This window comes from Dioscorea cayenensis, chromosome 5 (genome assembly GCF_009730915.1).
Source record: "Dioscorea cayenensis subsp. rotundata cultivar TDr96_F1 chromosome 5, TDr96_F1_v2_PseudoChromosome.rev07_lg8_w22 25.fasta, whole genome shotgun sequence".
In the NCBI taxonomy this organism is placed as follows: domain Eukaryota; kingdom Viridiplantae; phylum Streptophyta; class Magnoliopsida; order Dioscoreales; family Dioscoreaceae; genus Dioscorea; species Dioscorea cayenensis.
In genome coordinates this window covers 3,092,125-3,114,576 of record NC_052475.1, presented here as the reverse complement: position 1 = coordinate 3,114,576, position 22,452 = coordinate 3,092,125, and the positions used below count along the sequence as shown (strand labels likewise).

Below are 22,452 nucleotides of genomic sequence, written 5' to 3'. Positions count from 1 at the left end.
AGTTACGTATTGTCGAGGAGGTCGAGAGGAGAGGCATGAACGAGCTTCTTAAGAACCCTTTCTCTCCATTATAGAAACAATTTTGCTATTTAAACCCTGAAAACTCGAGAAATTTCGTTCTGAGCCCTCAAGTTTAAAAGTGTTTCTTTTTTGCATTAGTTATTTTTGTAGTCCATGAATTTTTTATTTACATTATATTTTCAAAATATTTAATTTTAAAATGTTTAAGAGGATTAAGAGGATTAATTTTATTTTATTTTTATTTTGATACATATGGGATTGTTATAATGTTTAATTTTTGTGACCACTTGACAGATACCAAAACATAAGAATATTCTGCCCCCTTTTTTTCTATTTTTAATATTTTTTTAACTTTTAAAATAATTTATAAGATAGTAAAAGTTAATAAACCAAGCTCTAAATTTTAAATCAAATATCTCCAATATGTTAAATACACACACTATATTAATTATTTTTAAAATATAGTGACACAACGGGATAGGGTTGAAGTCTTGTTTAGTCTGAAAATTCTCAAGTCAACAATAAAGTAAAAATCCAAATCCTGTTTAGTCTAAGAATAATTGACGCAACAAGATAAGGTTGAAGACTTGTTTAGTTTGAGAATTCCCAAGTCAACAAAATCAAAATCCAAATCTTGTTTTGTCTTAGAATACTCAAGGATTTAGAGAAAAACAAAGAACAACTAGAATTTTATTTCATTCAAAAACTAATTTTCATAGCCATAAGGCTTACAATTAAATAGACTAACAAGAAAACCCTAAAAACAAAAAAAGAGAAACAAATTGAAAATTTGCCAAAAATGGAAAATTCCCAGTTGACATTATAGAAATAAAAATCATAACTAAAAACGGTGCCTCAATCAGAGATTCATAACCTAAGATATAGCTGGACGAAATCTTTCCATAAACGGTAAAATTTCTGTTTTCGAGATCCAGATGATGAAATTTGGCCAAAGATTGATATTACTCACGAGCTACGCAAGCTCGTGACTTGTGTTTGTTGACCCGGTTTTTCATCTAATGGGACCCTCTGATAACCAAAACTAGTTGTTCAAGAAAAATTATCAAGATGACCCTGCACTAGGTCATCATGTCCCACTTGTCCATGTAGGCGCATACAAGTGCATCAATCCGGCCTGCATCATGTAGATACTAAAATAAATAAAAAGAAGAAAAGTTGATGAACCACTTGAACATTATATACATAGATAAAAATTAATATCAAATAAAATACAAGATCAAAACTATCCCGTTGATGAGTTGAGATTTAAATGCTATAGTTTGATTGGATACCTATTTTATTGAACTTTGATTATCAACACACATGTGCACTCTCTTTTTGATGAGTTGAGATTTAAATGCTTTTCTTAGTAAAAACATAAATACTCTATACACAGAAGACCCAATGCCAATTATTTAAAAGGTCATTTAACCAATATTTGAGTTTATTATAATATAATCATTTACCCTTATTTTTTTTAAAAAAAAATATTAGTTTGGATTATTTATAGACTTAAAATAATCTACAAAGGTCATAAACAAGTCTTCTTAAAAACCTTATACTTTAAAATTTATTATAATTCATGTATTTTTAAATTTTAAAAAACTTTAATTGGAGTTGCAATGGGACACTAAAAAAATTCTTATTCAATTATCATAGAAAAACTTCATTTTGCTTAAAATAATAAAAGTTTATCTTTTCAATTTACATTAAAAAAACCAAGCACCTTCAACCAGCTTCTCAAATCAAATTTAAACTTGGGAAAATTACTGTTTACCCCTCGTGAATTTCAAAAATTTTCAAACAGCCCCTCCAATTTTGGCAAACCCCGGACAACCCTTCCGTTATTGTTTAACTTCCCTTTTACCCCCTACCGTTCACTTGAAATGCGATCATGTTATGAAATTCCATTTTTACCCTTGAAAATGGCGGGAAAAAATGCCACTCACATCATGTCCAATCTTTATACATAATTTTGGTTGCCCTTTTTGTTAAACAAAGTTTAGAAGGTTCATCACATCTTCTTCTTCTTCTTTTTCTTATTTTCCTTATTTGGTTTGTTATATTTGAATTCTCACGGGTTTCTTGATAAGGTTAGAATTTCTTCGATTCGAGGGCTATTGTTCACTGCACCGACTTCTCGGAATTGGTGTTAGCTTAGTTGAGATATGTGAGCGATTAGGTCTTGATGTTCCCCGTGTCAGAATGAAGTTTATCACACCCGATGGATATAAAACGGTTTGTCCAATAAAAAACAAGGTTGACTTCTAGCGGATGTGCCATTGTCGATCTTGTTGAGACAGACGTTGTGCCATTGTTGAATCCTACTGAAAATGAGATTTTCTCGTTGTAAGATTCTTCTCTTTTATGTTTATCTAATTGTATAAGTTGATTACCGTTTAACGTCGCTTGTCTCTGTTTAAATACATTATTTTTATATTTAACAATTGTCTTCTTCGTTTAATTTATTTGTCAGTATTTAACTATTTGCATTACCGTTTAACATTGTAATGTATCATTTAAACATTTTATGTCTCTGCTTAAAATATTTTCTGTTCCGTTTAAACTGAAGTGTTGTCAAGTGACCAATGGCAAATTTATGGTATCCCGTGCACAAGAATTAATGACGCCATTAAATTCTATCTCGTTAATGAGAAAAGCTCGGTCCCTCGTGTGTTTCCATTTTTTTTCTCGGATTTGAAGCGTCAACCGGCTTACGGACTTCACACCATAAATGAGAAGGAAGACCACTTCCCCTGAACACCCCCTCCTCCTCTTCCTCTGTTTCTTCTCGGATGAGTTTCATCTTCATGTGTCCAGGATCATCCTCTTCTGGAGAATCGATCACGTAACAAGTTAAACTTTCTTTTCCTGTTCAAGTCAGAAAGCCCGCCTAATTGCCTGAATGCGGAGGATGATGGACAAGCAATTAAGCGGGCATTTTGACTTGATCAGGACAAGAAAGTTTTCACGCATTGTTTGATTGCGGAGGATTCTCCGGAGAGGGAGACCACGACACATACTTTAAAACGAAATTCATATTTATCACTTGAGAATTGTTCTCATCATTTAAAAAATTTTCCTTAGTGTGCAAATATTATTGTCTTTGTTTAACTGTTTAAATGCCTTTTTTAACTGTTCATGTTCTACATTGTACAGGTTCAAGTTGATGCGCATGTTATGCAACCGCCGTGAGCATTCGAAGGTACATATACTTGTTGAAGAAAGCCGAAATCTTAATAGACGAACTAGGATAGACTCGCAAGTGTCCGATGTCCGTGAAGACATTGTAAATGTTGTGGATGTTGTAAATATTTTATTTGAAATGAAGCAAATGTATCTGAGTGTGAACTTTTGATATTTAATCAGAGGCTATTGTAAATGTTTAAATATTATAAATGAAACAAACTTATTTGAGTGTCAACTTTTGATATTTAAACATTTTTCGAAACAAAAAAGGGCATTGTAAACAAACAAAATGTTAAACAAAATCGCCTTACTACTTAAACAGTGACAACGGTGTTTAAAAAAAATAAATATGTTTAAACAGTGACAACGGTTTAAACAAAAAAATAAATATGTTTAAACGATATACAAATTATTTAATAAATCGGATACTGATCACATTGGTTTCAATTATCTGCTCGTGAGGTGAACGTTAGGGTAAGATGTATTCCAATGTCGTGAGTCGCTCAATGCTTGGACCAAAGAAGCTCGACGATTTTGGCAGAACGTAAGATGGTCGACTCCATAAGGTATTCGAATGTTCATTTTCACTTAAGAATTCGTGATTATCCTTTTAAAAATAGTTTATAAATATTCAAATATATTTTCTCCTGTGTTTAACCATCTACATCATTGTTTAATTTATGATAATCATCGCTTTAATAAAGTGTGTTTATGTTTAACTATCAATGTCTTCGCTTAACCTTGTCTCGAGATTTGTGTCAGACGCTATACGAGTTCAAATTGATGCGCATGTTATGCAACCGCCGAGCAAGCGAACAAATGAGAGACCTACTTGTGCCCTGACATACATTCGAAGGTGGAGATACTTGTGAGGATAGCCGAAAATCTTCGTGGTTGGTCGTCTGTGTCGATGATAGTTATGAAGTGATCGACCAACGCAGCTATTTCTCGGAGATCTCGCCATCGTAACATGCTCGTGTCGCAGTGCAAGTTTATGGTATCCCGTCAGAACACGCTTAGCTGCATAATGCGAGCCAGACACCAACGTCATCGATTTATTAGCGGCTACTTCACCGCCGACAATTACAAACCAGGGCGTATAAGGAAGCTATATTCTATACCCGAGCGATGACAAGCCTCATGTATTTAAAATCGCGAATCAGGCTTATGCACCGCCCGTGACGAGAAGGCAACCTCGGGAGTCCTAGGCGAAAGAGGATCAATGTCACGAGCCTTTCGAGGTCCGTGAGTTACGCTGCAGCCTGCCGCCACTGCCTCCCGGTCACAATCAGTAGATCTTGCAGATAAAGCTGCTCGTCGACTCAGCCATCTAGAAAAATGTACTAATTTTTAAAAAGAAACAAACTTAATTGTGTGCTAACTTTTCATTTTTAAACAGAGAAAACCTTATTCTTACAGTTAACACATGTATTTAAATAGAGACATTATTATTTTAAACGGTAAATAGTTATTTTTACAAGTGACTAGTTCGTCTTAAACTGTAACATGGATATTTAAACAATGACATTGACAATTAAACAATTAAACTTAAAATTAAACAATGAAAGTGCAAGTTAAACAATGATATCGGAAGGTTAAAAAGAGTCAAGTATATAAATATAGATACATGTAAATTTACATTGACAAAATTTGTCATGTTCTTCGAAATAATGAATTGAATTTAAACTGGTTTACATTTGAAACTAAGACAACGTATTCTATGAACCCGCTCAACACCCCTTTGGCGTTGATGCACGCGCCTCCCCTCCTTAAGTATGCGGAAACATACTTTAATCAGAGATAAGGGACGTCCGCTCTACTGTGCAGTCAAGCTTCTCATCCGTGAGTAACTCGCCGATAAACCGCATCACATGCATGTGCAGTGACACTTCCTTGTTTTTGTTGTGGAGTTTCAGTGTCATGAACAAGTGGATACTTTGCGGTCGTTGACTCGTCGAACTCCATGTCGATACAAAGGTCGAATAGGTTCCGCTGTGGAGGTATACAAGTTGATATTAGAATACAGGTTATTTACCAAACACTATTACTCAAACACAAATTATTAAAACACTTACCATGTCTAGCGCGTCTTTATCGTATTCCTTGCTTTGACATGAAGATTAATGCTTGTATTCTTGTTTGTCATTGTCAAGGATGATGACATGGAAGTGGTCATTTATAATTATCAGGAGGATGACAATTTCAACATCATGCAAGTTGCGCGCGGCATCTCCGATCATATCCATAGTGGTATCATGTACGTCTTCCTGCATTGAAATAAACAGCGCCAGTGGTCGTGTGATGGAGGCGCGCTTCTTATAACGATATGACACTATCGTCAGCGAATTTTGGATTATACATATGAAAGCGTCCATCACATCATCTGTGACCATCTCCTTCCCCTCAAGCAGATCGAATAACCTGGATCGTGTAAGGCTGACAGAGTCATTTTTCCACACGACAGTGCTGCGGTTAAATGGTAACAGAGATATGTATATAATATTGTAAATATTTAACTGATATATCAACCGCTTAAATTCTATATCGAATATTTAAACGTTAACTATATAAATTAAATGGTAACATATAATAGTTTAAATTCTATTTTGAATAGTTAAACGTTAAATATATAACTTAAATGGTAACATGTAATAGTTTAAACAATACCATAAAAACTTCAAACTTACTTGTCCATAGGGCAGTTGAGGAAGATCCTTATCAACTCCTGTTCGTACTTGTTCAGGCACGATTAGCCAATGTATTTTTCTTCTTCGGAATAAAGACTTTCCAAACTTCTTCTAATTTTTTATTGGCATTGATCTTCTCTCTCGTCGTCATTTCAATCCAAGATTCCCTCGACCTCGCTAACATACCGCTTTTGGGATCATCATGCAGCATCGTTGTTGTTTCGGTTATCGTTGTTTAGCACCGACATCATCTTCCTTCGATGCGGGCACGACAACACAGATCAAGCTGAGACATATCATTAGCATGCTTCTTGTTGTTGTGGGATCGTGTCTCCGATTTGACGCAGACTACTCCGGGTCGCTGGTTCCACCGTGACTATGATTTCGTTGACAATAGAGTCAACGACCTTCTTAATCGTGGCTACGGCAACAACATCAATGGGAGACACAATGTTAGCTGGTTCTTGTTCTTCAGAGATTGTGTCCATCTTTGATGCCGCACTATCAGCCGCCCATTCCACTGAGTTCATGACAGAGATATTGATCTTATCAACCACGGCAATAGCAACATCATCTCGCGATCTCCTACCGCGATCGGCACTACGTCATCAATCTGCATACCATCACCACCGATGGTGCTGCTATTGTTTCATCATCAGCCGGCGGTGGAGATGGAGGCATTATTGTTTTCCTCTTTTTCACAAGCCTCTTCGAATGAGGCCGTTTTTTAATGGCCTCCCCGATGATGTCGCTGCCGCCGAATTACGACGCCGCCGTCGTCCCGGTGCTTCATTTGTTCGGAGGGACGACGCAGTTGATCGCGATCGGCCTTCCAACGCCTCAACCCCTAGCGACGCCGAGGGAACTCTGGTCATCAATATCCGCAAGGTTGCGCAGAAGAGTTACAGCGACATCCTCGCTTAGTGCTGTCCTGCGCCGCCACCGCGGTCGGGGATGCCACGATCGGGGAATGTAGATGTCGCCGCCGCTGGGGATGTTGCAACTCGCGAGGTAGGGAGGGCTTCTCTGGCGTTGAGGATTGCGTGCTCGTTTTGGCGTGGAAGTAGGAGAAGGGTGTCGAGCGTGCACGGAAGAGATTGCCCTCTCATCTTGCCTTCGAGCAAGTGGTTCCAGAAGAATAACATCCAACCGACGTCGGCTCGAACAAATATATCTTTCATCAAAGATTCACGGAACCACCGAGAAACTAACATGTAAAACAAACAATTTAGCTAAATCATTCAAACTTAAACAATAAAAACTATAGTTAAATATTGAACTTATATATTTAAACATTATAACATAAACGTAAATAGAGAACAAAAGTTTTAAACATTGAAGAATACTTTTTAAACGGTAAATGAACAAAGTTAAACGGTAAATGAACAAAGTTAAACGGTAAATAATATGTTTAAACATTAACATCGACTCGTTAAAACACATCGCTCATGATTTATTACCTCTTTTCCTTCGAGAGATGATAAACTGGTTTCTATCATCGGTTGCTTCCGGTAAGTATTTTCACCGTAGCACAACATCCTTGGAATCTTGCAGAAACGGACTTTCTTTCCGGTTCCGGCCACCGTAGAAACCGGATGTTAAGCGCGATCGCGAACCCCTCGATATACCACCCGTGTTGGTCTTCTTCCCCGCAGATTTAGCTTCGCACCGAACGATCGCTGGAATGTCCTTCATAAGCCACTTGTGCGTCACCTACCCCCATGCGTATCGCCCCATGCTAGGTAGATCATCGACATAATCAATGATCTAGTTAGGAACCGAGCAGGAGGTATTTGGGAAGAGGATTGTACCCATGAGGTAGTACCATCGTGAGTTTCAGCAAAAATTTTCTTCTTCTCCCTCCTCGTCCAACGAAAGTTGTCAAGAGTGCTCTTGATGGAGTCTCCGTGTCTCTTAGGTTTTGGATAAATACCTCTTCGAAAAGTCGAGCGTGTTTTCTTCTTCCGAAACACGACTACGCTCCATCGCAACGCGGACTCAAGAACGAGGGCCACATCTTCAGGCCCCGAAAGTCGACGATACTTTCCCCGATCCCTGAATTTATTGGTGCGTTATCGTACTTTGCAACGAGAATCAAGAAGGGCCCGCTCTTGGAATACAGCTTCCAACTCAAGAAACTCTACAAACGATGTTCTTCTGATGATCTCCCAGAGCTCGAGGGATCATGGAACTTTCAATCTCAGACCCACGGTCTCCACTCACGGTGTCAAGTAGCATCGCCCATTAACTAGATCGACCGCCATAATCACAAGCCCGCGACAATAACAAAGACATTCACCACCAGTATTCACAAAATCATAAGTGGAAATATAAGTTATTAAACGGTAAACTCTCAATTCTTAAATAGTGATATCACTTGTTAAACAGAGACCTATGTTATTAAATAGGGATGCCAATATTTAAACGGAGACGACAAAACTTAAACGGTAAAAGCTCATTCTTTAATCGGAGACCTCATTTGTACAACTACAACCATATCAATCGAAAGTGGGAAACGTACATTATAAACATTACACTAAATCACAACAATCGAAAAACTATTTCGATTGTAGTACACTGCATCTAAAAATGTAAAAACAATACAAAAACCCCTAGTCGAGAAATCTCCTGCGACTAACAAAACCCCAAACGATAAATCCCCTATGCGAGCTTTCAATGTCTTCCATTAAAAAAACAAAATCACAAAACAAAACCGAAAAAAATGTTTCTTTAGAATGTAATAGTTAACATAAAACCATAATCCATACCTTAGATTGCAAACCGATGAAATGCCAATACTTTGCGCGGACTTCTCCTTCGAGACACCGTGGAAAGGGAAAAAGTTCGAATTTTACAGAGGACTGCAAAACGACCTGAGACGCTGAGTCGAGAGTAAGATAAGCAAACGGCTCAAATTGTCAGAGTCCCAAGAAAAACCCCCACTTCCTCTCACACCGCTAAAATGGTCATAGCCACGACTTCCCGTACAAGGGCATTTTTCAGCCCATAAAATTTAAAAATCACTCGCTAACCACATCGCTACATACTTTTTGCGTTTCAAAAATCACGGAGTGTAACAGGAATGGGTTTTGGGGATTGCAAAATTAGAGGGTTTTGGCAATATAGCAAACTTAGGGGTGGCAATTTCCACTTTAAACTTTTTTAAATAATAATAATATTATTATTTAATATGTTTCAAAAATCAAGAGTGACTTTAAAATTTATTTACAAAAACTCGAGGGGTTTCTTTGCATATGTAGCAAACTGGGCTTTTTGGCACAAAAAGAACAAAGGTTTATGGCGGTGCCGGTGTTGGCGAAGCTTCGGGTTTCAAGGTACGCTCTTTTCCTTTCCCTTCTTCCGTAGTTTGGGATTCTTTTCGTCCATATTATCGTTGATTTGATCAATGTTTGCCTGCATATTTGATCCAAAATCATGTTGTTCACTCGTAAATTTGTTTAGAATTTGAGCTCATCTTGGATTTATCATCAAAATCTGGAATTTTTCGTTGAGATTTAAGTGCTGGATGTGCAGATGTTTTTTTGTGTGTGGCTACTGGATCATGTTTCTAGGTTTAGGGTTTGTTTGTATTGAGGGGAAATAGAAGCGAAGAAATAAAGCAAGTAGCTATTTTTTCTTTTTTTTTTGGTGTGTGTTTTGTTGGATGATGAAAATGAATATATTAGATGGAGTTTTATCATTGTGTTGCGTGCCTCAATTTTCTCTTGTGGGATTTTTTTCCATGTCAAAATATGACTAGTGCAACAGCATTGGGGTAATAATTCCAATTTAGTTTATTTTTTCTTCTTTCTTATGATTCCCGGTGTTTGTTTATTCTTTTTCTTTTGCTAAGATGTAATCAGGAACGAAGCTTTGAACAAGTTTTATATGATATTGTGTTTTGTTTAATTATAGTTATCTTTTCTCATTTCTTGATGTTGAGGGCTGAATAGTATGTTGGGATTTTGGATGTGCAGATTTTTTATTCGTTAATTTGAAGCTGGTAGTTTTGAAATTCATTTGAGAATGAACATTGCCCGAATAAATATTTGGTGTTCTGTTCCGGGACTTTCTTTAAGAGATCCCCACTCAAGACTTGCAAGAGCACGCCTTTCCTTGTCTCAGTCATCTTGCTTGCGCCTATGTGCTTATTCACCCAGTAAATCTCTTCTTTACAAGGCATTCCCGAGGTTAGTTCATACAGTGGCAAAACATAGAAGATATACTATGCAAGTAATGCATGGAGAAGGATACTCAGACGGCGGACATGAGGTAATGGTTTTCCTGAAATGTTGACATTTTTCTATTTTGTTCTCGTTGCCCCTTATCAATCTTTGTAGCACTTAATCTAATCTAGTTTTGTTAAAATTCGCCAGACTTATCTTTGGAAGAAGAGACATTAGTTTTTTCAATTGAACTTCTTTGGAGTAGTGACTCTGAGTCTGTGACCTGAATTTGATATATGTTTTCTATCGAACACTTAAACTTGAGATTAATTGTAATTGATTTGAAAGTTTTGTGCTTTATTATAATGCATTTGTAAGTTACTAAAGTCTCAATTTAACTGTTGAGTAATATTTCATGTACCATAAATTCACAAACATTTCAGATCTTTCATGTTAATTTCAATTGAAATGAAAGTAATAAAGACACTGATTGAGCTCCACAAGGGAATTGATTTCCTTCGTAATTTTATTCCTTACTAGTTTGACTTGTGAGAATTATTTAAGGATGCTTTTGATTAATGAGAACTTTGAAGCAGGAGCAACCAAGGGAAGATTTGTTTTACAGTGCAGCCTCAAGAAAAAGAGGAAAATACAAACTATAGAGGACTTATTGAGGGAGCAGATAGAAAAGCAGGAATTTTATAGTGGTGGAGATGCAGGAAACAATAAACCTCCCAAACATGGTGGTGGCGGTGGTTTTGGTGATTGGTATAATTCAAAATTTTCCGAGTTCAGGGATGAATCAATTCAAGTGATTTTAGCCACCATTGGCTTTTGTCTTTCTGGTAAGTACACCTTATTATTTGTTCAGGTGCTTTTAAAAATTTTTCTCCCTGCCTGATTTATGAATAATGTTCAGTCATATTATGATTTTAATTTTCTTAAAAAAATTTCAATGCCTTCAGAGTCTCTTTTTCATGGCTACAATCGAATTATTTCATTATTTGTTTATGATTGAGCCATTTTTTTAAATTCCATGCTGTGTACTGAACAGACTTACTTGATGGTTGCTTCTAACAGTTTATATTCCTTTTTTTTTTTGTTTGGAACTTTCTGCTTGCTACAATTACATCTTGAGAATGTTGGATCTCCCATATCTTGCCACTGCCACTGACCTAGTTGTGATTCCATCAGTTTAGACCTGACAATTATAAATTTGTAGTTCGTTTTTTGGCTGCATTTCTATTTGTTTGAGATGTATGTGTAACATTATACTGGTTTATCATCACCATCTTCTTTATCACTGTTACAACTCTCTTCTAAGTGGAAAGTGCACACCTCAGGTTTATCACTTTATTTCTTCATTATCCAATGCTCCAACCCCAACTGAGACTGGAGAAGTAAAATATAGTTTTAGTACCTTATTGACGCTTTATCCATAGATACATACAACATAAATGCAAGACCTTTGCTCACTCCAGTTATCTTTTTATTCAAACAAATTTCTCTGTCCTTTTGTAGATATCTCTACTCATTTACTACGGTTAACTTCGATTTGACTCCAAAAAGAGCGTAGCATCTCTGGAGATGAAAGAACTGAAAGTGCATTCGTGAGATTGAGCTACTTCATATCTTAACTGTTACCACGAAAATGTTGTTCTCTCTTTAAGCTGTCATTGATAATCAAATGAATTTTGAATTTAAAATTTGTAAAACAAAAATAACTCAGTGGTCATTCTGGTGATCCATTTTAAGAACCATGTAACCTACGACAAAATGGATAGTTCACCATGCAACTTGTCGACACTGTTTTATTATAATTAGCACGAACACCTGTCCTCTCATTTGATAACCATACATTGTCAATTCTTCAACTGACCTCTTATATCTTGGTATTATAGTATCTTTGCATTGTTCGTGGCTACGAACTGACGTGGCTGAGTCTGGACTTCATCAGATACCTTTGTGGAGGACAGAGTAGTCGAAGGTTGATGCGTGCCTTCTATACATGGGAAGAGTTCTGGAACAGAATTCTCAGGAAAGAGAAGGCCGAGATAACAAGAACGACAACAGAGGAAAAGCTGGTGGAGGATGACTGGATTGAATGAGTTACTTATTGCTACAAGCCACACACTCAAATATATGCTCTTAAAAGATACAAGTAAAATACCTCGGCCTTTCTCTCTTCGTCACCCTCTGCATTTTTATCCGGATCAATTCCAAAAGCTCACCAGTCTCTCAATGCCAAGGACAAGCTATGTAGTTTTCTTGAGAGTCTAGTGTTCAATCATGTTTGTCTTCATGGTTGCTAGATTTTTGTAAGAGGTTTTGAATTTGAATGAATGTTGCGAACAATGTAATGTGGACAAGTCATAGGATCTATTCTCAACTTTTTAGTTGGGAGGAATAGGAAAAACTATGTTTTTTTTATTGTAGAGGTAGTATTTGTTTTTTCAAAAGAAATTAAAATTTGTTTTCGTTCACAAGTGTTGGGAAATAGAAAAACGAATGCATTTCTTGTTTTTGTTTTTGTTTTTTTTCTATGTGGTAATTATCCTTTCATTTCTTTTCATTTATTTTCTTGCAAATTTTATTAATATAAAGAATCTAGAAATTATAATAAAAGGTTCATAGTTTATTAGTATTGGTCTCATTCTGAAAGGTAAGATTTTTAAGTCCTGTCGTAGGTATAGACTTGTGGTTTGTATCACTGGCCAGCCGCATGAACTGGATGATCAATTTTTGATCTATATGCACCCTACGATCAACGGCGCTTGCAACATTTGATGGAAAGCATAATTAAGTAATTATAGGTTTTAACAATGTGAGTTAAAAGTAGTCTATTTCTAATTTATAATTCTAATAAAATAAGCGATTAAAATAACTTTATACTTAACAAGCAAGAAAGGGAATTGCATATATGTTCTTAATTTTTAGTTTCCAATTAATTAAATGAGGGGAAAACTCTCTAATTATATATATACATGATATTTGACATATATATTGAACATATGAAGATTATTCAAATTAAAAATACTTTTTGAAAATTTAAATTAATTAATAAATTAATTTTGTTATAATTTTACTATCATGCAAATAAATTATTACAATAACTGATTTTGAGTTTGAATATTTTGTAGACAAAAATTGTCACGTCCCGACCCGCGGGCCCACCACGTGACAACCGCCGCGACGATCCCGAGGAAGGACACACACCACTCAACCCTCGAGTCATCGCAAGGCTCACAAACTCCTGCTAAACAACACCATAATAACAAAGATACCAAAAGCAAAACTTTCACTCAAAAAGTCAACCGTATAGTGAAAGATATACAAATCACAGATACAGGGTTAAGAACACTAGTGGATCCACTGCAATCATACAATGCAACCTGATTAACAGTAAATAAACGCTATGACGACCAAAACCACTAAAACCTGGAAGGGAGGAGGGGGTGAGTAACCATAGTCACTCAGTGAATGGGTTAGCACAAATCTAAAAGAATATTAAAACAAATCGATAAAATATATTAAACACGATTTACAATAACATAAATGAACTGGAACATTTCACATTTACAACACAATGAAAGTGCAAGATAAGAAACCTTGGTATTTAAAAACCAAAACATAGGTTCTCACGAATATAGATAAAACATTAGCATGTAAAAAAAACAAATGCTTGGATATAAGTTACCAAAATGAGTAAAAGAACCAACTTAAACAAATAAAATTCTCGATCAAATAAGCAATGGCCTAAAATCACTCTCCCCAACATTAGCCGCCGTCGCGACTAGTTGAGAGCCGCTCAGGTCTGCATTCTCGACGCTGGCCCACCCGGGTCCCGTGTGGTGACCCCGGGATCCCGATGTATCATCCAATCGTGGCTCTACGCCTCCCACCGATCCGACGGATCAACACTCGTGTCCACCACGCTACCTCTAAAGGTCGGCCTGTAGGGACTCCACTCATCGCAGTAGTCGAGCCTTAGCCCGCCGTCACCATCCAAACCAACATGTAAATGCAACAATAATACAAATCGTAGTAAATCATATCACATGGTCTTATCCAGGGACAAGCATTTACATCTCGTAAAATACACATTATTTCCCACAAAGCCAATGTCAAAAGCATAACAAAACACATCAACTTTCATAAAATATTTCGATCCCTATATGTCAATATGTTCAAAAACATTTCTGTCCAAATGCCAAGAATAACATAATAACACGTGAAGCTTTGCAAGTTGATTGAAACATTTCTTTAGACAATAAAACCAAATAACATTAAATTCAGCTGTAATATCCACAATCCGGAAAGAACATGCCATTCGTAAAATGAAAAACCTTTTTGTCTTCGTGAACTCATAAATATCAAAAACATACTTATACAAGTGAGAGGTTTTACAAACCATTTCTAAAAGTAGATGCTAATATATATATATATATATATATATATATATATTGATTTAATCCTCGCTACACATCATCGATATTTACTTTTCACAAGTCTTTACTATTTAACCCTTCCTTATACTTAACCATATCTTAGATCCTTATCATAATGCCATTACCTCAACATCAATATTTACTTCATCTATAATAATCCCATTGTCAAAATGCTCACAAGTTGACTATCACCTCTTAAGAGTATTAAATCAAACTATTATTAGAAATTCACAAAAATATTCAGTTTTGCAATCCAACACTTGTCATATATATAACTCAAGCTATTCATCATCAAACTTCTAAAGAAATTCCATTAAAAAAAAATAATCATAATCATTGACATTCACCCGATAGATACCACCATATGATCAAACTACAATTAAGCACCCTACACTATGCTCACAAAAACAAACCTCATTAATTTTTGAGAATCCTACATCATAAGTGTAATTATGTCATCCATGGTTCTCAAATATTGCCAAGAAGATATTAGCATAAATCTCACTGACTAGCCAAAATCAAGTATAAGGTTCCACAAGTCATTCAATTTCCAACGTACTAGTGTAATTATATATCTTAGCATTTAAGACTTCATCAGGTTCCATGTACCATATGTATCATATCATGCCTCAAACTTTAGAAATTATATATCACTAGGGAGATTAAATCATCCATTGAACATACATGATCAATTTCACTTATAACACATAAACTCAATGAACTCGTTGTAATAATCAACAATTTCCATTCATCCACCAAGCATGTATGTCCTCAAGTTCAATCTCAACTAATACAAGTACATCATCAGTAAGCTTTCTCATGATTTTTCAAAAAAAGAAACCATAAGTCATTCCAAATAAACCATAATCTCTAGTGGTCATCTACACTTTCTTTTCTCCTATAGCTAGTGGTTTAAAAACATGATAAAGCCATGGAAATCATTTCAGAAAAACAAATAAAATATTTTCGATACACAATTAGAATTGTGCACTTAACATAACCCACTCACAGAACATGTTGCCTCGCGTGGAGACGCGCACACTGATTGGCGGTTTCCTTCCCCTTGGAGGGTGCTTCGCCACCTAGATACAAGCATGGAATCCAAATACTAATGAACACAAGAATGATAGCTAAAAGAAAATGCATGCAAATGCATTTATACATATCTAATACAAAACCTTAGGGTTTGAGGGCAAAACATTGTCATTTTGAACCCAAACGACCTCAGAATGGAGTAAACCTAGTACCAATAAGTTCAGTGAATGAAGAGTTTCAAATTGGATCAAAGAAATACAAGAAAAGGCCAAAGTTTTTTTTGGTACTACAGTAACTTCGGGATTACTACAGTAAAACCTGAACCTTACAAATGATTTTCTCTCATTTTACAACATCAAACGATGAAATTTTGTCACAATTTTCATGAATAACTATTGACAACATCAAGGGCTTCATTTTAAGCCCAAAAACTCCCACAAATCATGGTAAATCTAAGGGTTTAGTCTAGGTTTCTAAACAATAAATACAATGAAAATACAGAAGAAATACATACTAAAAACTCGGATAAAGGCTCTTACCTTACTCAAGAGGATATGGGGAGTAAATTTTCGATGTTGGTTCGCCGGAATTGGTCGCCGAAAATAGTTTCTATATTTTGAGGGTTCGCCCGGCATGAAGAAGCAAAGTAGGAGAAGGAAAGAAGAAGGAAAAGAAAAGGATTTTGATATTAACTCTCGGCCTGCTACAGTGTCAGGTGCTAAAGTGCTGGGTATCGGGATGCTACAGTACTAGACAGAATCAATAGTGTTGGGCTGCAAAAACTACATGAATAGGCTGGTTTAACTACAGTAATGGGCTGCTACAAAATTTTCTTCTTTTCTAAATTACTCTATTGCCCCTCTATCACAAGAATGGGAACAAAACCCAAATGACCGAATTGCCCTATGTTTTTGGCAGGATTTTCACACATAACCCACTGTGCAATTCAGTAAAAATCTATTAATGCAGAATGACCATTTTACCCTAATGCATTCACATAAATAAGAGAAGATCGTAGGTCCAAATTTGGACTGGGTACAACAAAAAATAAGTGATGTAAAAAAATCTTATAATTTAGTAAAAAAAGCTTGAAAATAATTTATAAATATTTTACCTTTTTGTTTTTTGCAATGTAAATTAAGATTTTACATGTAAAAAGTTACATTTAACTTATTAGTTAAATAATGTTGGAATTTATAGACATGAGATAAAAATATATTATAATGAGATGTATTACTCCCACTTTTGTGTGTGATATTACCAATGTTGTCAGACCCGGACCGACCCGGCCGGTTCAACCGGAAAAACTGGAACCCGCCATGTGGCCACGGGATACTCTCATCGACCCGGGTATTAAAAACCCGGAGTTAACCCGTGACCCGAGGTTCAATCGGGAACCCGGTTGACCCCGACGGTCAATCGGGTCACAATGTTTAATTTTTTTTTACAATATTTAATAATTTATTATTATTTTCTCATTAAAAACCACTATTTATTAATATTAATTTATAATTTATAATCAATAAATAGAATTACAATATATATATATATATATCATAAACATACCAACAAAAATTAATATTTAAAAATAAAATATATTAATGTATTATGTAAATACTTTCTAAAAATTTAATTTATTAATAAAATAAAACAATAAATGAGTGTAATTTTATTATAAAAATATAAAATTAAAGTATTCTAATTAAATAAAAATATAAGAAAATTTAAAACAAAATAAAAACTTAATTAAAATATAAGAATTAGTGAATTAAATTTCTTATTTATTTTAACAAAATCAACCAATAAACAAATAAATAAATAAATAAATAACACCGAGATAAGTTCGATAATTATATATTAATATATTAAATTTATAAATATTTAAAAAATGTAAAAATAAATGATAAAATTAGAAAAATTCTACTCAGATATAAGGTCATTTATCAATTTAAATATCAAATTTGAGTAGGCTTTTTATAATATAATTATGGGTTTAATATTATATTTGCTCATTATTAATTATTATAATATTTTTTTATATTTAATTATTGACCCTCGGTTCAACCCCGGTTCAACCCGTTGAACCCATCGACCCTGACCGCTAGGGCCACGGGTCATTCTTCACGGCCTCGACAACCCTTGGATACTCGATATATCACTAAAAAAATAAAAAAATAAAAAATAAATAAAAATAAAAATAATAAAACAAAATAGAAAAAGCTCGGTGAATTGTTCTACTCGATCCCATCCTGTGCCCTAGGGCCGTCGCTGTTGCTCGCGTTCTCTTCGTGTCGTCTCCAAACCTCCGAATAAGCTCAGGTTTGATTCTTTTACAGTTTCTTGTTTCGAAATCAATCTTAGCAATCTCATGGCATGATCTATCTCATCCCATTCCTTGCTTTGTGATTTCATTTCTATTTTTTCTTTGATTTTAGACCCTTTCGAATCTTGAATTTTCTTCTGGAATGTGATATGCGAAACATTTCAAATGGAACAATTATGGAATTTTTTGAAGGGAGAGCTTATTTAGGATTTTTTTTTTTTTAATACTAGGGTTTAGGGTTTAGGGGGACAGTGTGTTTTTTTGCCTGGATTCATGGAAGTTGTAGGTTATTTGTGAAATCTTGTGGTGCTTCCTTGTTTGTTTATCGATCTCAGCCCCTCCCATGTCATGTAATTTCGTATCTATTTTTCTTTGTTTTTTAGATCTATTTGTTAAATTTCTCAGGCTGATGTTGTTTTATTTCTTTACTTTTCCTTCTGATTTTTAGACCTACTTGTTGAATTTCATATGTTGATGCTGCATTGTGGAATATGATCTTCAAACTATTTTAAATGTAAAAAGATGACATTTTTTTTTATGCAAAAGCTTATTGAGGATTTCTTTGTTGAATGCTAGGGTTGAGGTGTTGGGACAATGATTTTTTCTGGATTCATATTAATTCTAATTTTTTCAGAATTACTTGGGTGTTCACTTGTTCATTATTATGTACATATCTCAATATCTCAACGGTTTGGAATTTGTAATGCTTTAGTAAGTTTACTTGCAATTATATGGATTGTCATGTGAAGTGCTTTAATTCAGTTTCACTATTCATTCTCAGTCCTTTGTTGTTGACAATGAGGAGGAATTTCTTTTTTATTTGTTCTTCTTGTCTGGTAAAGCAGTGTTGTTGTTCGGGTGTTAAGGTTAATGGCACTACGAGGTGTTTGGCAGCTTCAAAAGCTGGTGGTCAGCTATTGTGATTGGGGAGGAAGCAGCAGAGGGATCAGGTACCTTTTCATTTGACTTTGCGGTCGAATATTTATTTGATTTTTGTTTAGACACTGTTAAGTGAGTGAAAGATGTATGCGACTAAATTTGTTGAAGTGTGGGATGTTGGAAGCTGTATATATTAACTGATAATTTTTATATGGTACGGTTAGCCTAGTTTCAGGTCAAGATGATCTTTAGTTTTCTCTTTATTATATGTATTTCTCTCTGACGTAAATTTTAACTTCTTGATCATGTTTGAATTTATTTGTTACTTTGCTATGTATTTGATTTTTCAACATTTAAATATTTTGAAGTATACTCAAGACATTGTGTACTAGCAATCTTGCGAACACACAATTTTATTATATTTACTGCTTGCATGTAATTGCTGAATTCCTAGAAAATAAATTCAATGGGCTAGAACCATAGTGCATCTGAATAGAAAGTCCTGCTGAGATGGAAAGAAGGTGGAGATAAGCAAATAAATTGTATTTTTGTGGTTTGCAAGTGGAAAAAGAGTTCAGGGAAATGAATTTATGGATTGAAGGGATATGACAGTCAACCTCTGGTTTATTAGGTTTAGTAAGGACTGAATTGGAACTTAAAGCCAATGTTGCAAGAATCAGATTGATCATTATTCTTATGCATGACTTGTCACATCTATGTCCAGATACAATTATATTATTTTATGTTTCTATTTCCTTTCTTTTAATCAGTTTTATTGTGAGATTTTTTCTTTTATCTTAACGTTTTGATTGTTGGCCGAACATCCCTAATGGTTGTTATTGGCATATAAATAATAGGGCCTTTATGGAATCAAATCTGCCTACTTTAAAGGAGAAAAATCCTCAGCTAGATGTGGTCACAGAACTTATTCGTGGCCAGCATCCTCATTTGAAAGCGTTTTATAGTGAGTATATTAGCTTGCTCTGATGTTTTCTATTACACTGCCAATTTATCATCAGTTTGTTTTTTTTTCGTTCCTAAGTAGTTAGTTCTACTTGTGGTGATAGAAGAATTAATAACTTTTCTGAACATTACAAAGTTTGCAAGTCTTGATCAATGCCATTGCTATTGCCACTGCCACTGCTACTGCTGCGTGCCATTGAATGCTGGCAAAAACAAATATTTTTATCCTTATCTTTATGTTGAACCTCTCAGTATGTTATTTTTCTAAAAATACCTTGGTTGCACTGTTCATCTCCATAAATTCTGATATGTAAACCCAGACTTTTGCTGGTTTATAATATAAGTGCTACATGTATGTATATAGGCAAAAAGTCATCTTTCTGCTCTTCATGACCCTAAGTTTATCATGATAGTATAAAGTCAAAAATGTTAGTACAGATCAGTAAATAATTGTAGTGTTGCTATTTTCTTTTTGTTCCAACATTGTACCCTAACCTTTCTCCCTTTGATTTTATATTTACATGAGGTGAATGATTGTTGATTCCTAGATCTTATGAGCCAAACTCTATCATGATAAATATAAAGCCTAGTAATTGTTAAAGGAAAAAACCATCCCACTCTGGTGTTGTTAAATGCAGAGAATCACAATCAGCGAGTTGTTTGTGTGAAGAATCTGACTCCGGAGGAGATTCTGCTCCATGCAACCAGGCTAAGAAACGCGTTGGGAAGGAAAGTGATCAAACTAAGGACAAGACACGTCACTAAACACCCTAGTGTTCAGGGTACATGGACAACAGCCCTCAAGTTCTAAATGGTGAGCCCTCATGATGCATGCTTATGCTCTTTGCTATCAACTTTTTGATATAAGACACAATTTATCCCTGCCATTGTGTTTCACGTATGCCACTGAAAAATTCTACACTTGTATGTTTATGAATTAGGTTTTTGCAACGTTGAGTTTGAGCTGCAGCGTAGGAAAAAAACCTTAAACATGTTTTTATTTTTGTGGTGCAACAGGCAAAAAGGTTCGTCACACAGGAAAGCTATGTTCAAATATTTTGTAGGCTGTGGTTATTGTTTTGTAAGTTAGTTCTGACTGTAATATCATTTTCATGAATGAACTTGATGTGGTTTTCCTCAGGCACCTCAATCCCAAGTGGCAAAACTCTTAATCGTAATGTTTAAATTGTTGTTTGGCATTCGGGGGTATAATTTTGTTGATAATTAGATATAAGATTTGATTATTTAGAGTTATTTAGCTCACTGAAAATTCTCTTCCAAAGCATATTAACTCTCATGGTGGCAAAATGTCTTCTGAAACTTATTCCATGGTACTCAAATCAAATCAAATCTCCAATTGAAGGTATTTGTTCATTTCCTTTCTTTTAAAAATATTTTTCAAAATATCGGATTTCAAATATAGCATGTTTTTAAAAACATGTGAGATCCTTAACTTGGTCACATCAATAACTTAACAAAATTATGAAAACACTCCAATTTGGTGGTCTCTTCTCCTTTATTGTCACTTTGTGGCAATTTTATTTGTTCGGATCATTGTATACACTAACTTTGTGGTTTAAAATGTAAACCATACAATATTCAATAAATGTGGGTGAGGGATTAATAAAACACCAATTCTCTTTATATTTGTAGACGTGGGAATGTGTAAATGTAGGAATACAAATTGTTTGATAAGTGGAACTTTATTAGTACAAGTTTGACCTCTACGTTGCAAAAATCCTAATAAATATCCTTCCGGATTGCATTAAGCCCTTGTAATTTTAACTTGGTTGTTTTGAATTTGTATTTATTTAGCAATTTAGATAACCTGGCGCTTACTGTGAAAATCTCTATATTTTTATTCAGGAAAAATCCGTCCGAAAAACTCTTTATAGCGGTTTCCTTTGAGATAAGCCTCGCTAATAATTATATTTACCCAAACTATGTTTAAGGTTCATATTAAGGATCAAATTAACGCTTAAAAAAGTTTGTATATATATTATATACAAATGATAATAAATCATTGTCCCGTGTATCTGACTTCAGACTTATCAAACTCATCTCCTACTCCAATTTTTTATCTATATATTTTCTTTTACTATATAAATACATCAAATATATTATATTTTAATAATATATATATTTTATTTAATACAAATAATTTCCTAACATTATAGATGTATATATATAATATTTAAATTATATATTGCTTTATATTTTCTTTTACTATATAAATACATCAAATATATTATATTTTAATAATATATATTTTATTTAATATAAATAATTTTCTAACATTATAGATGTATATATATAATATTTACATTATATATTGCTTTGACGGGAAGAGATTCCCATCCACAGCCTCGGTCCGACTGGGATTTACATCCCCATCTCAGTCTCAATCCCATTCTCTAAATTTTAGCTCAGGCTCCCATCGGGATGGGAATCTCTCTCTTCGGGCCGGGTAAAAATTGACAACCCCATATCCACCTGCACCAAGTCTGAGCCAGACCCGAAACCCCGCTAAATCCAAATCCGACCTGTTAACACATCCCACACTGTGAAGAGTCTTCACGCAAACCCGAAACCCGTTAATCCAAGCCCTACTACACCCTTTCCGTCACTCGATTCATTCTTGTTCTCTCTCTTCCTCAGCTCGCTGCTTCAAGAGCAGTGCTTGGAACGTGCTGGTAGGGTTTTTGATCTGACTCTTTGTTTGATTTCTCCGTTTTGGATCA

The 22,452-nt window shown here is 34.9% G+C and overlaps 2 protein-coding genes and 1 long non-coding RNA gene across 5 annotated transcripts; all 3 read left to right on the top strand.

Moving 5' to 3' along the window:
* The first annotated feature begins 9,178 nt into the window (after positions 1 to 9,178).
* On the top strand, positions 9,179 to 10,683 carry LOC120260593. The gene is made up of 3 exons (XR_005536442.1): positions 9,179 to 9,232; positions 9,875 to 10,169; positions 10,660 to 10,683. It is a non-coding gene; the product is annotated as an uncharacterized LOC120260593 (long non-coding RNA).
* A 5-nt stretch (positions 10,684 to 10,688) lies between these two features.
* Positions 10,689 to 12,545, top strand: LOC120262036 (the record flags this gene model as incomplete). The annotated part of the gene is made up of 2 exons (XM_039270076.1): positions 10,689 to 10,908; positions 11,965 to 12,545. Coding segments are annotated over 2 exons (300 nt in total), but the record flags the coding sequence as incomplete, so codon positions are not given.
* A 5,224-nt stretch (positions 12,546 to 17,769) lies between these two features.
* Positions 17,770 to 20,666, top strand: LOC120261913 (54S ribosomal protein L51, mitochondrial). Of its 3 annotated transcripts, none has more exons than XM_039269932.1 (5): positions 17,770 to 17,865; positions 18,715 to 18,819; positions 19,606 to 19,712; positions 20,350 to 20,525; positions 20,653 to 20,666. In XM_039269932.1, the coding sequence occupies exons 2-4, from the start codon at positions 18,740 to 18,742 to the stop codon at positions 20,520 to 20,522; spliced, it is 360 nt and encodes a 119-aa protein (XP_039125866.1). In that variant the 5' UTR covers positions 17,770 to 17,865; positions 18,715 to 18,739; the 3' UTR covers positions 20,523 to 20,525; positions 20,653 to 20,666. The 3 variants fall into 3 exon arrangements, with proteins under 3 accessions (XP_039125866.1, XP_039125867.1, XP_039125868.1); XM_039269934.1 differs by having other exon boundaries at positions 17,783 to 17,865; positions 18,712 to 18,819; XM_039269933.1 differs by lacking the exon at positions 20,653 to 20,666 and having other exon boundaries at positions 20,350 to 20,526.
* The last annotated feature ends 1,786 nt before the right edge of the window (positions 20,667 to 22,452 follow it).

Coding starts and splice junctions, on each gene's coding strand:
- LOC120261913 (XM_039269932.1), top strand. CDS start 18,740: ATGGCACTACGAGGTGTTTGGCAGCTTCAAAAGCTGGTGGTCAGCTAT. Junction 18,820..19,605: donor GGAAGCAGCAGAGGGATCAG/GTACCTTTTCAT, acceptor TATAAATAATAG/GGCCTTTATGGAATCAAATC. Junction 19,713..20,349: donor TCATTTGAAAGCGTTTTATA/GTGAGTATATTA, acceptor TGTTAAATGCAG/AGAATCACAATCAGCGAGTT.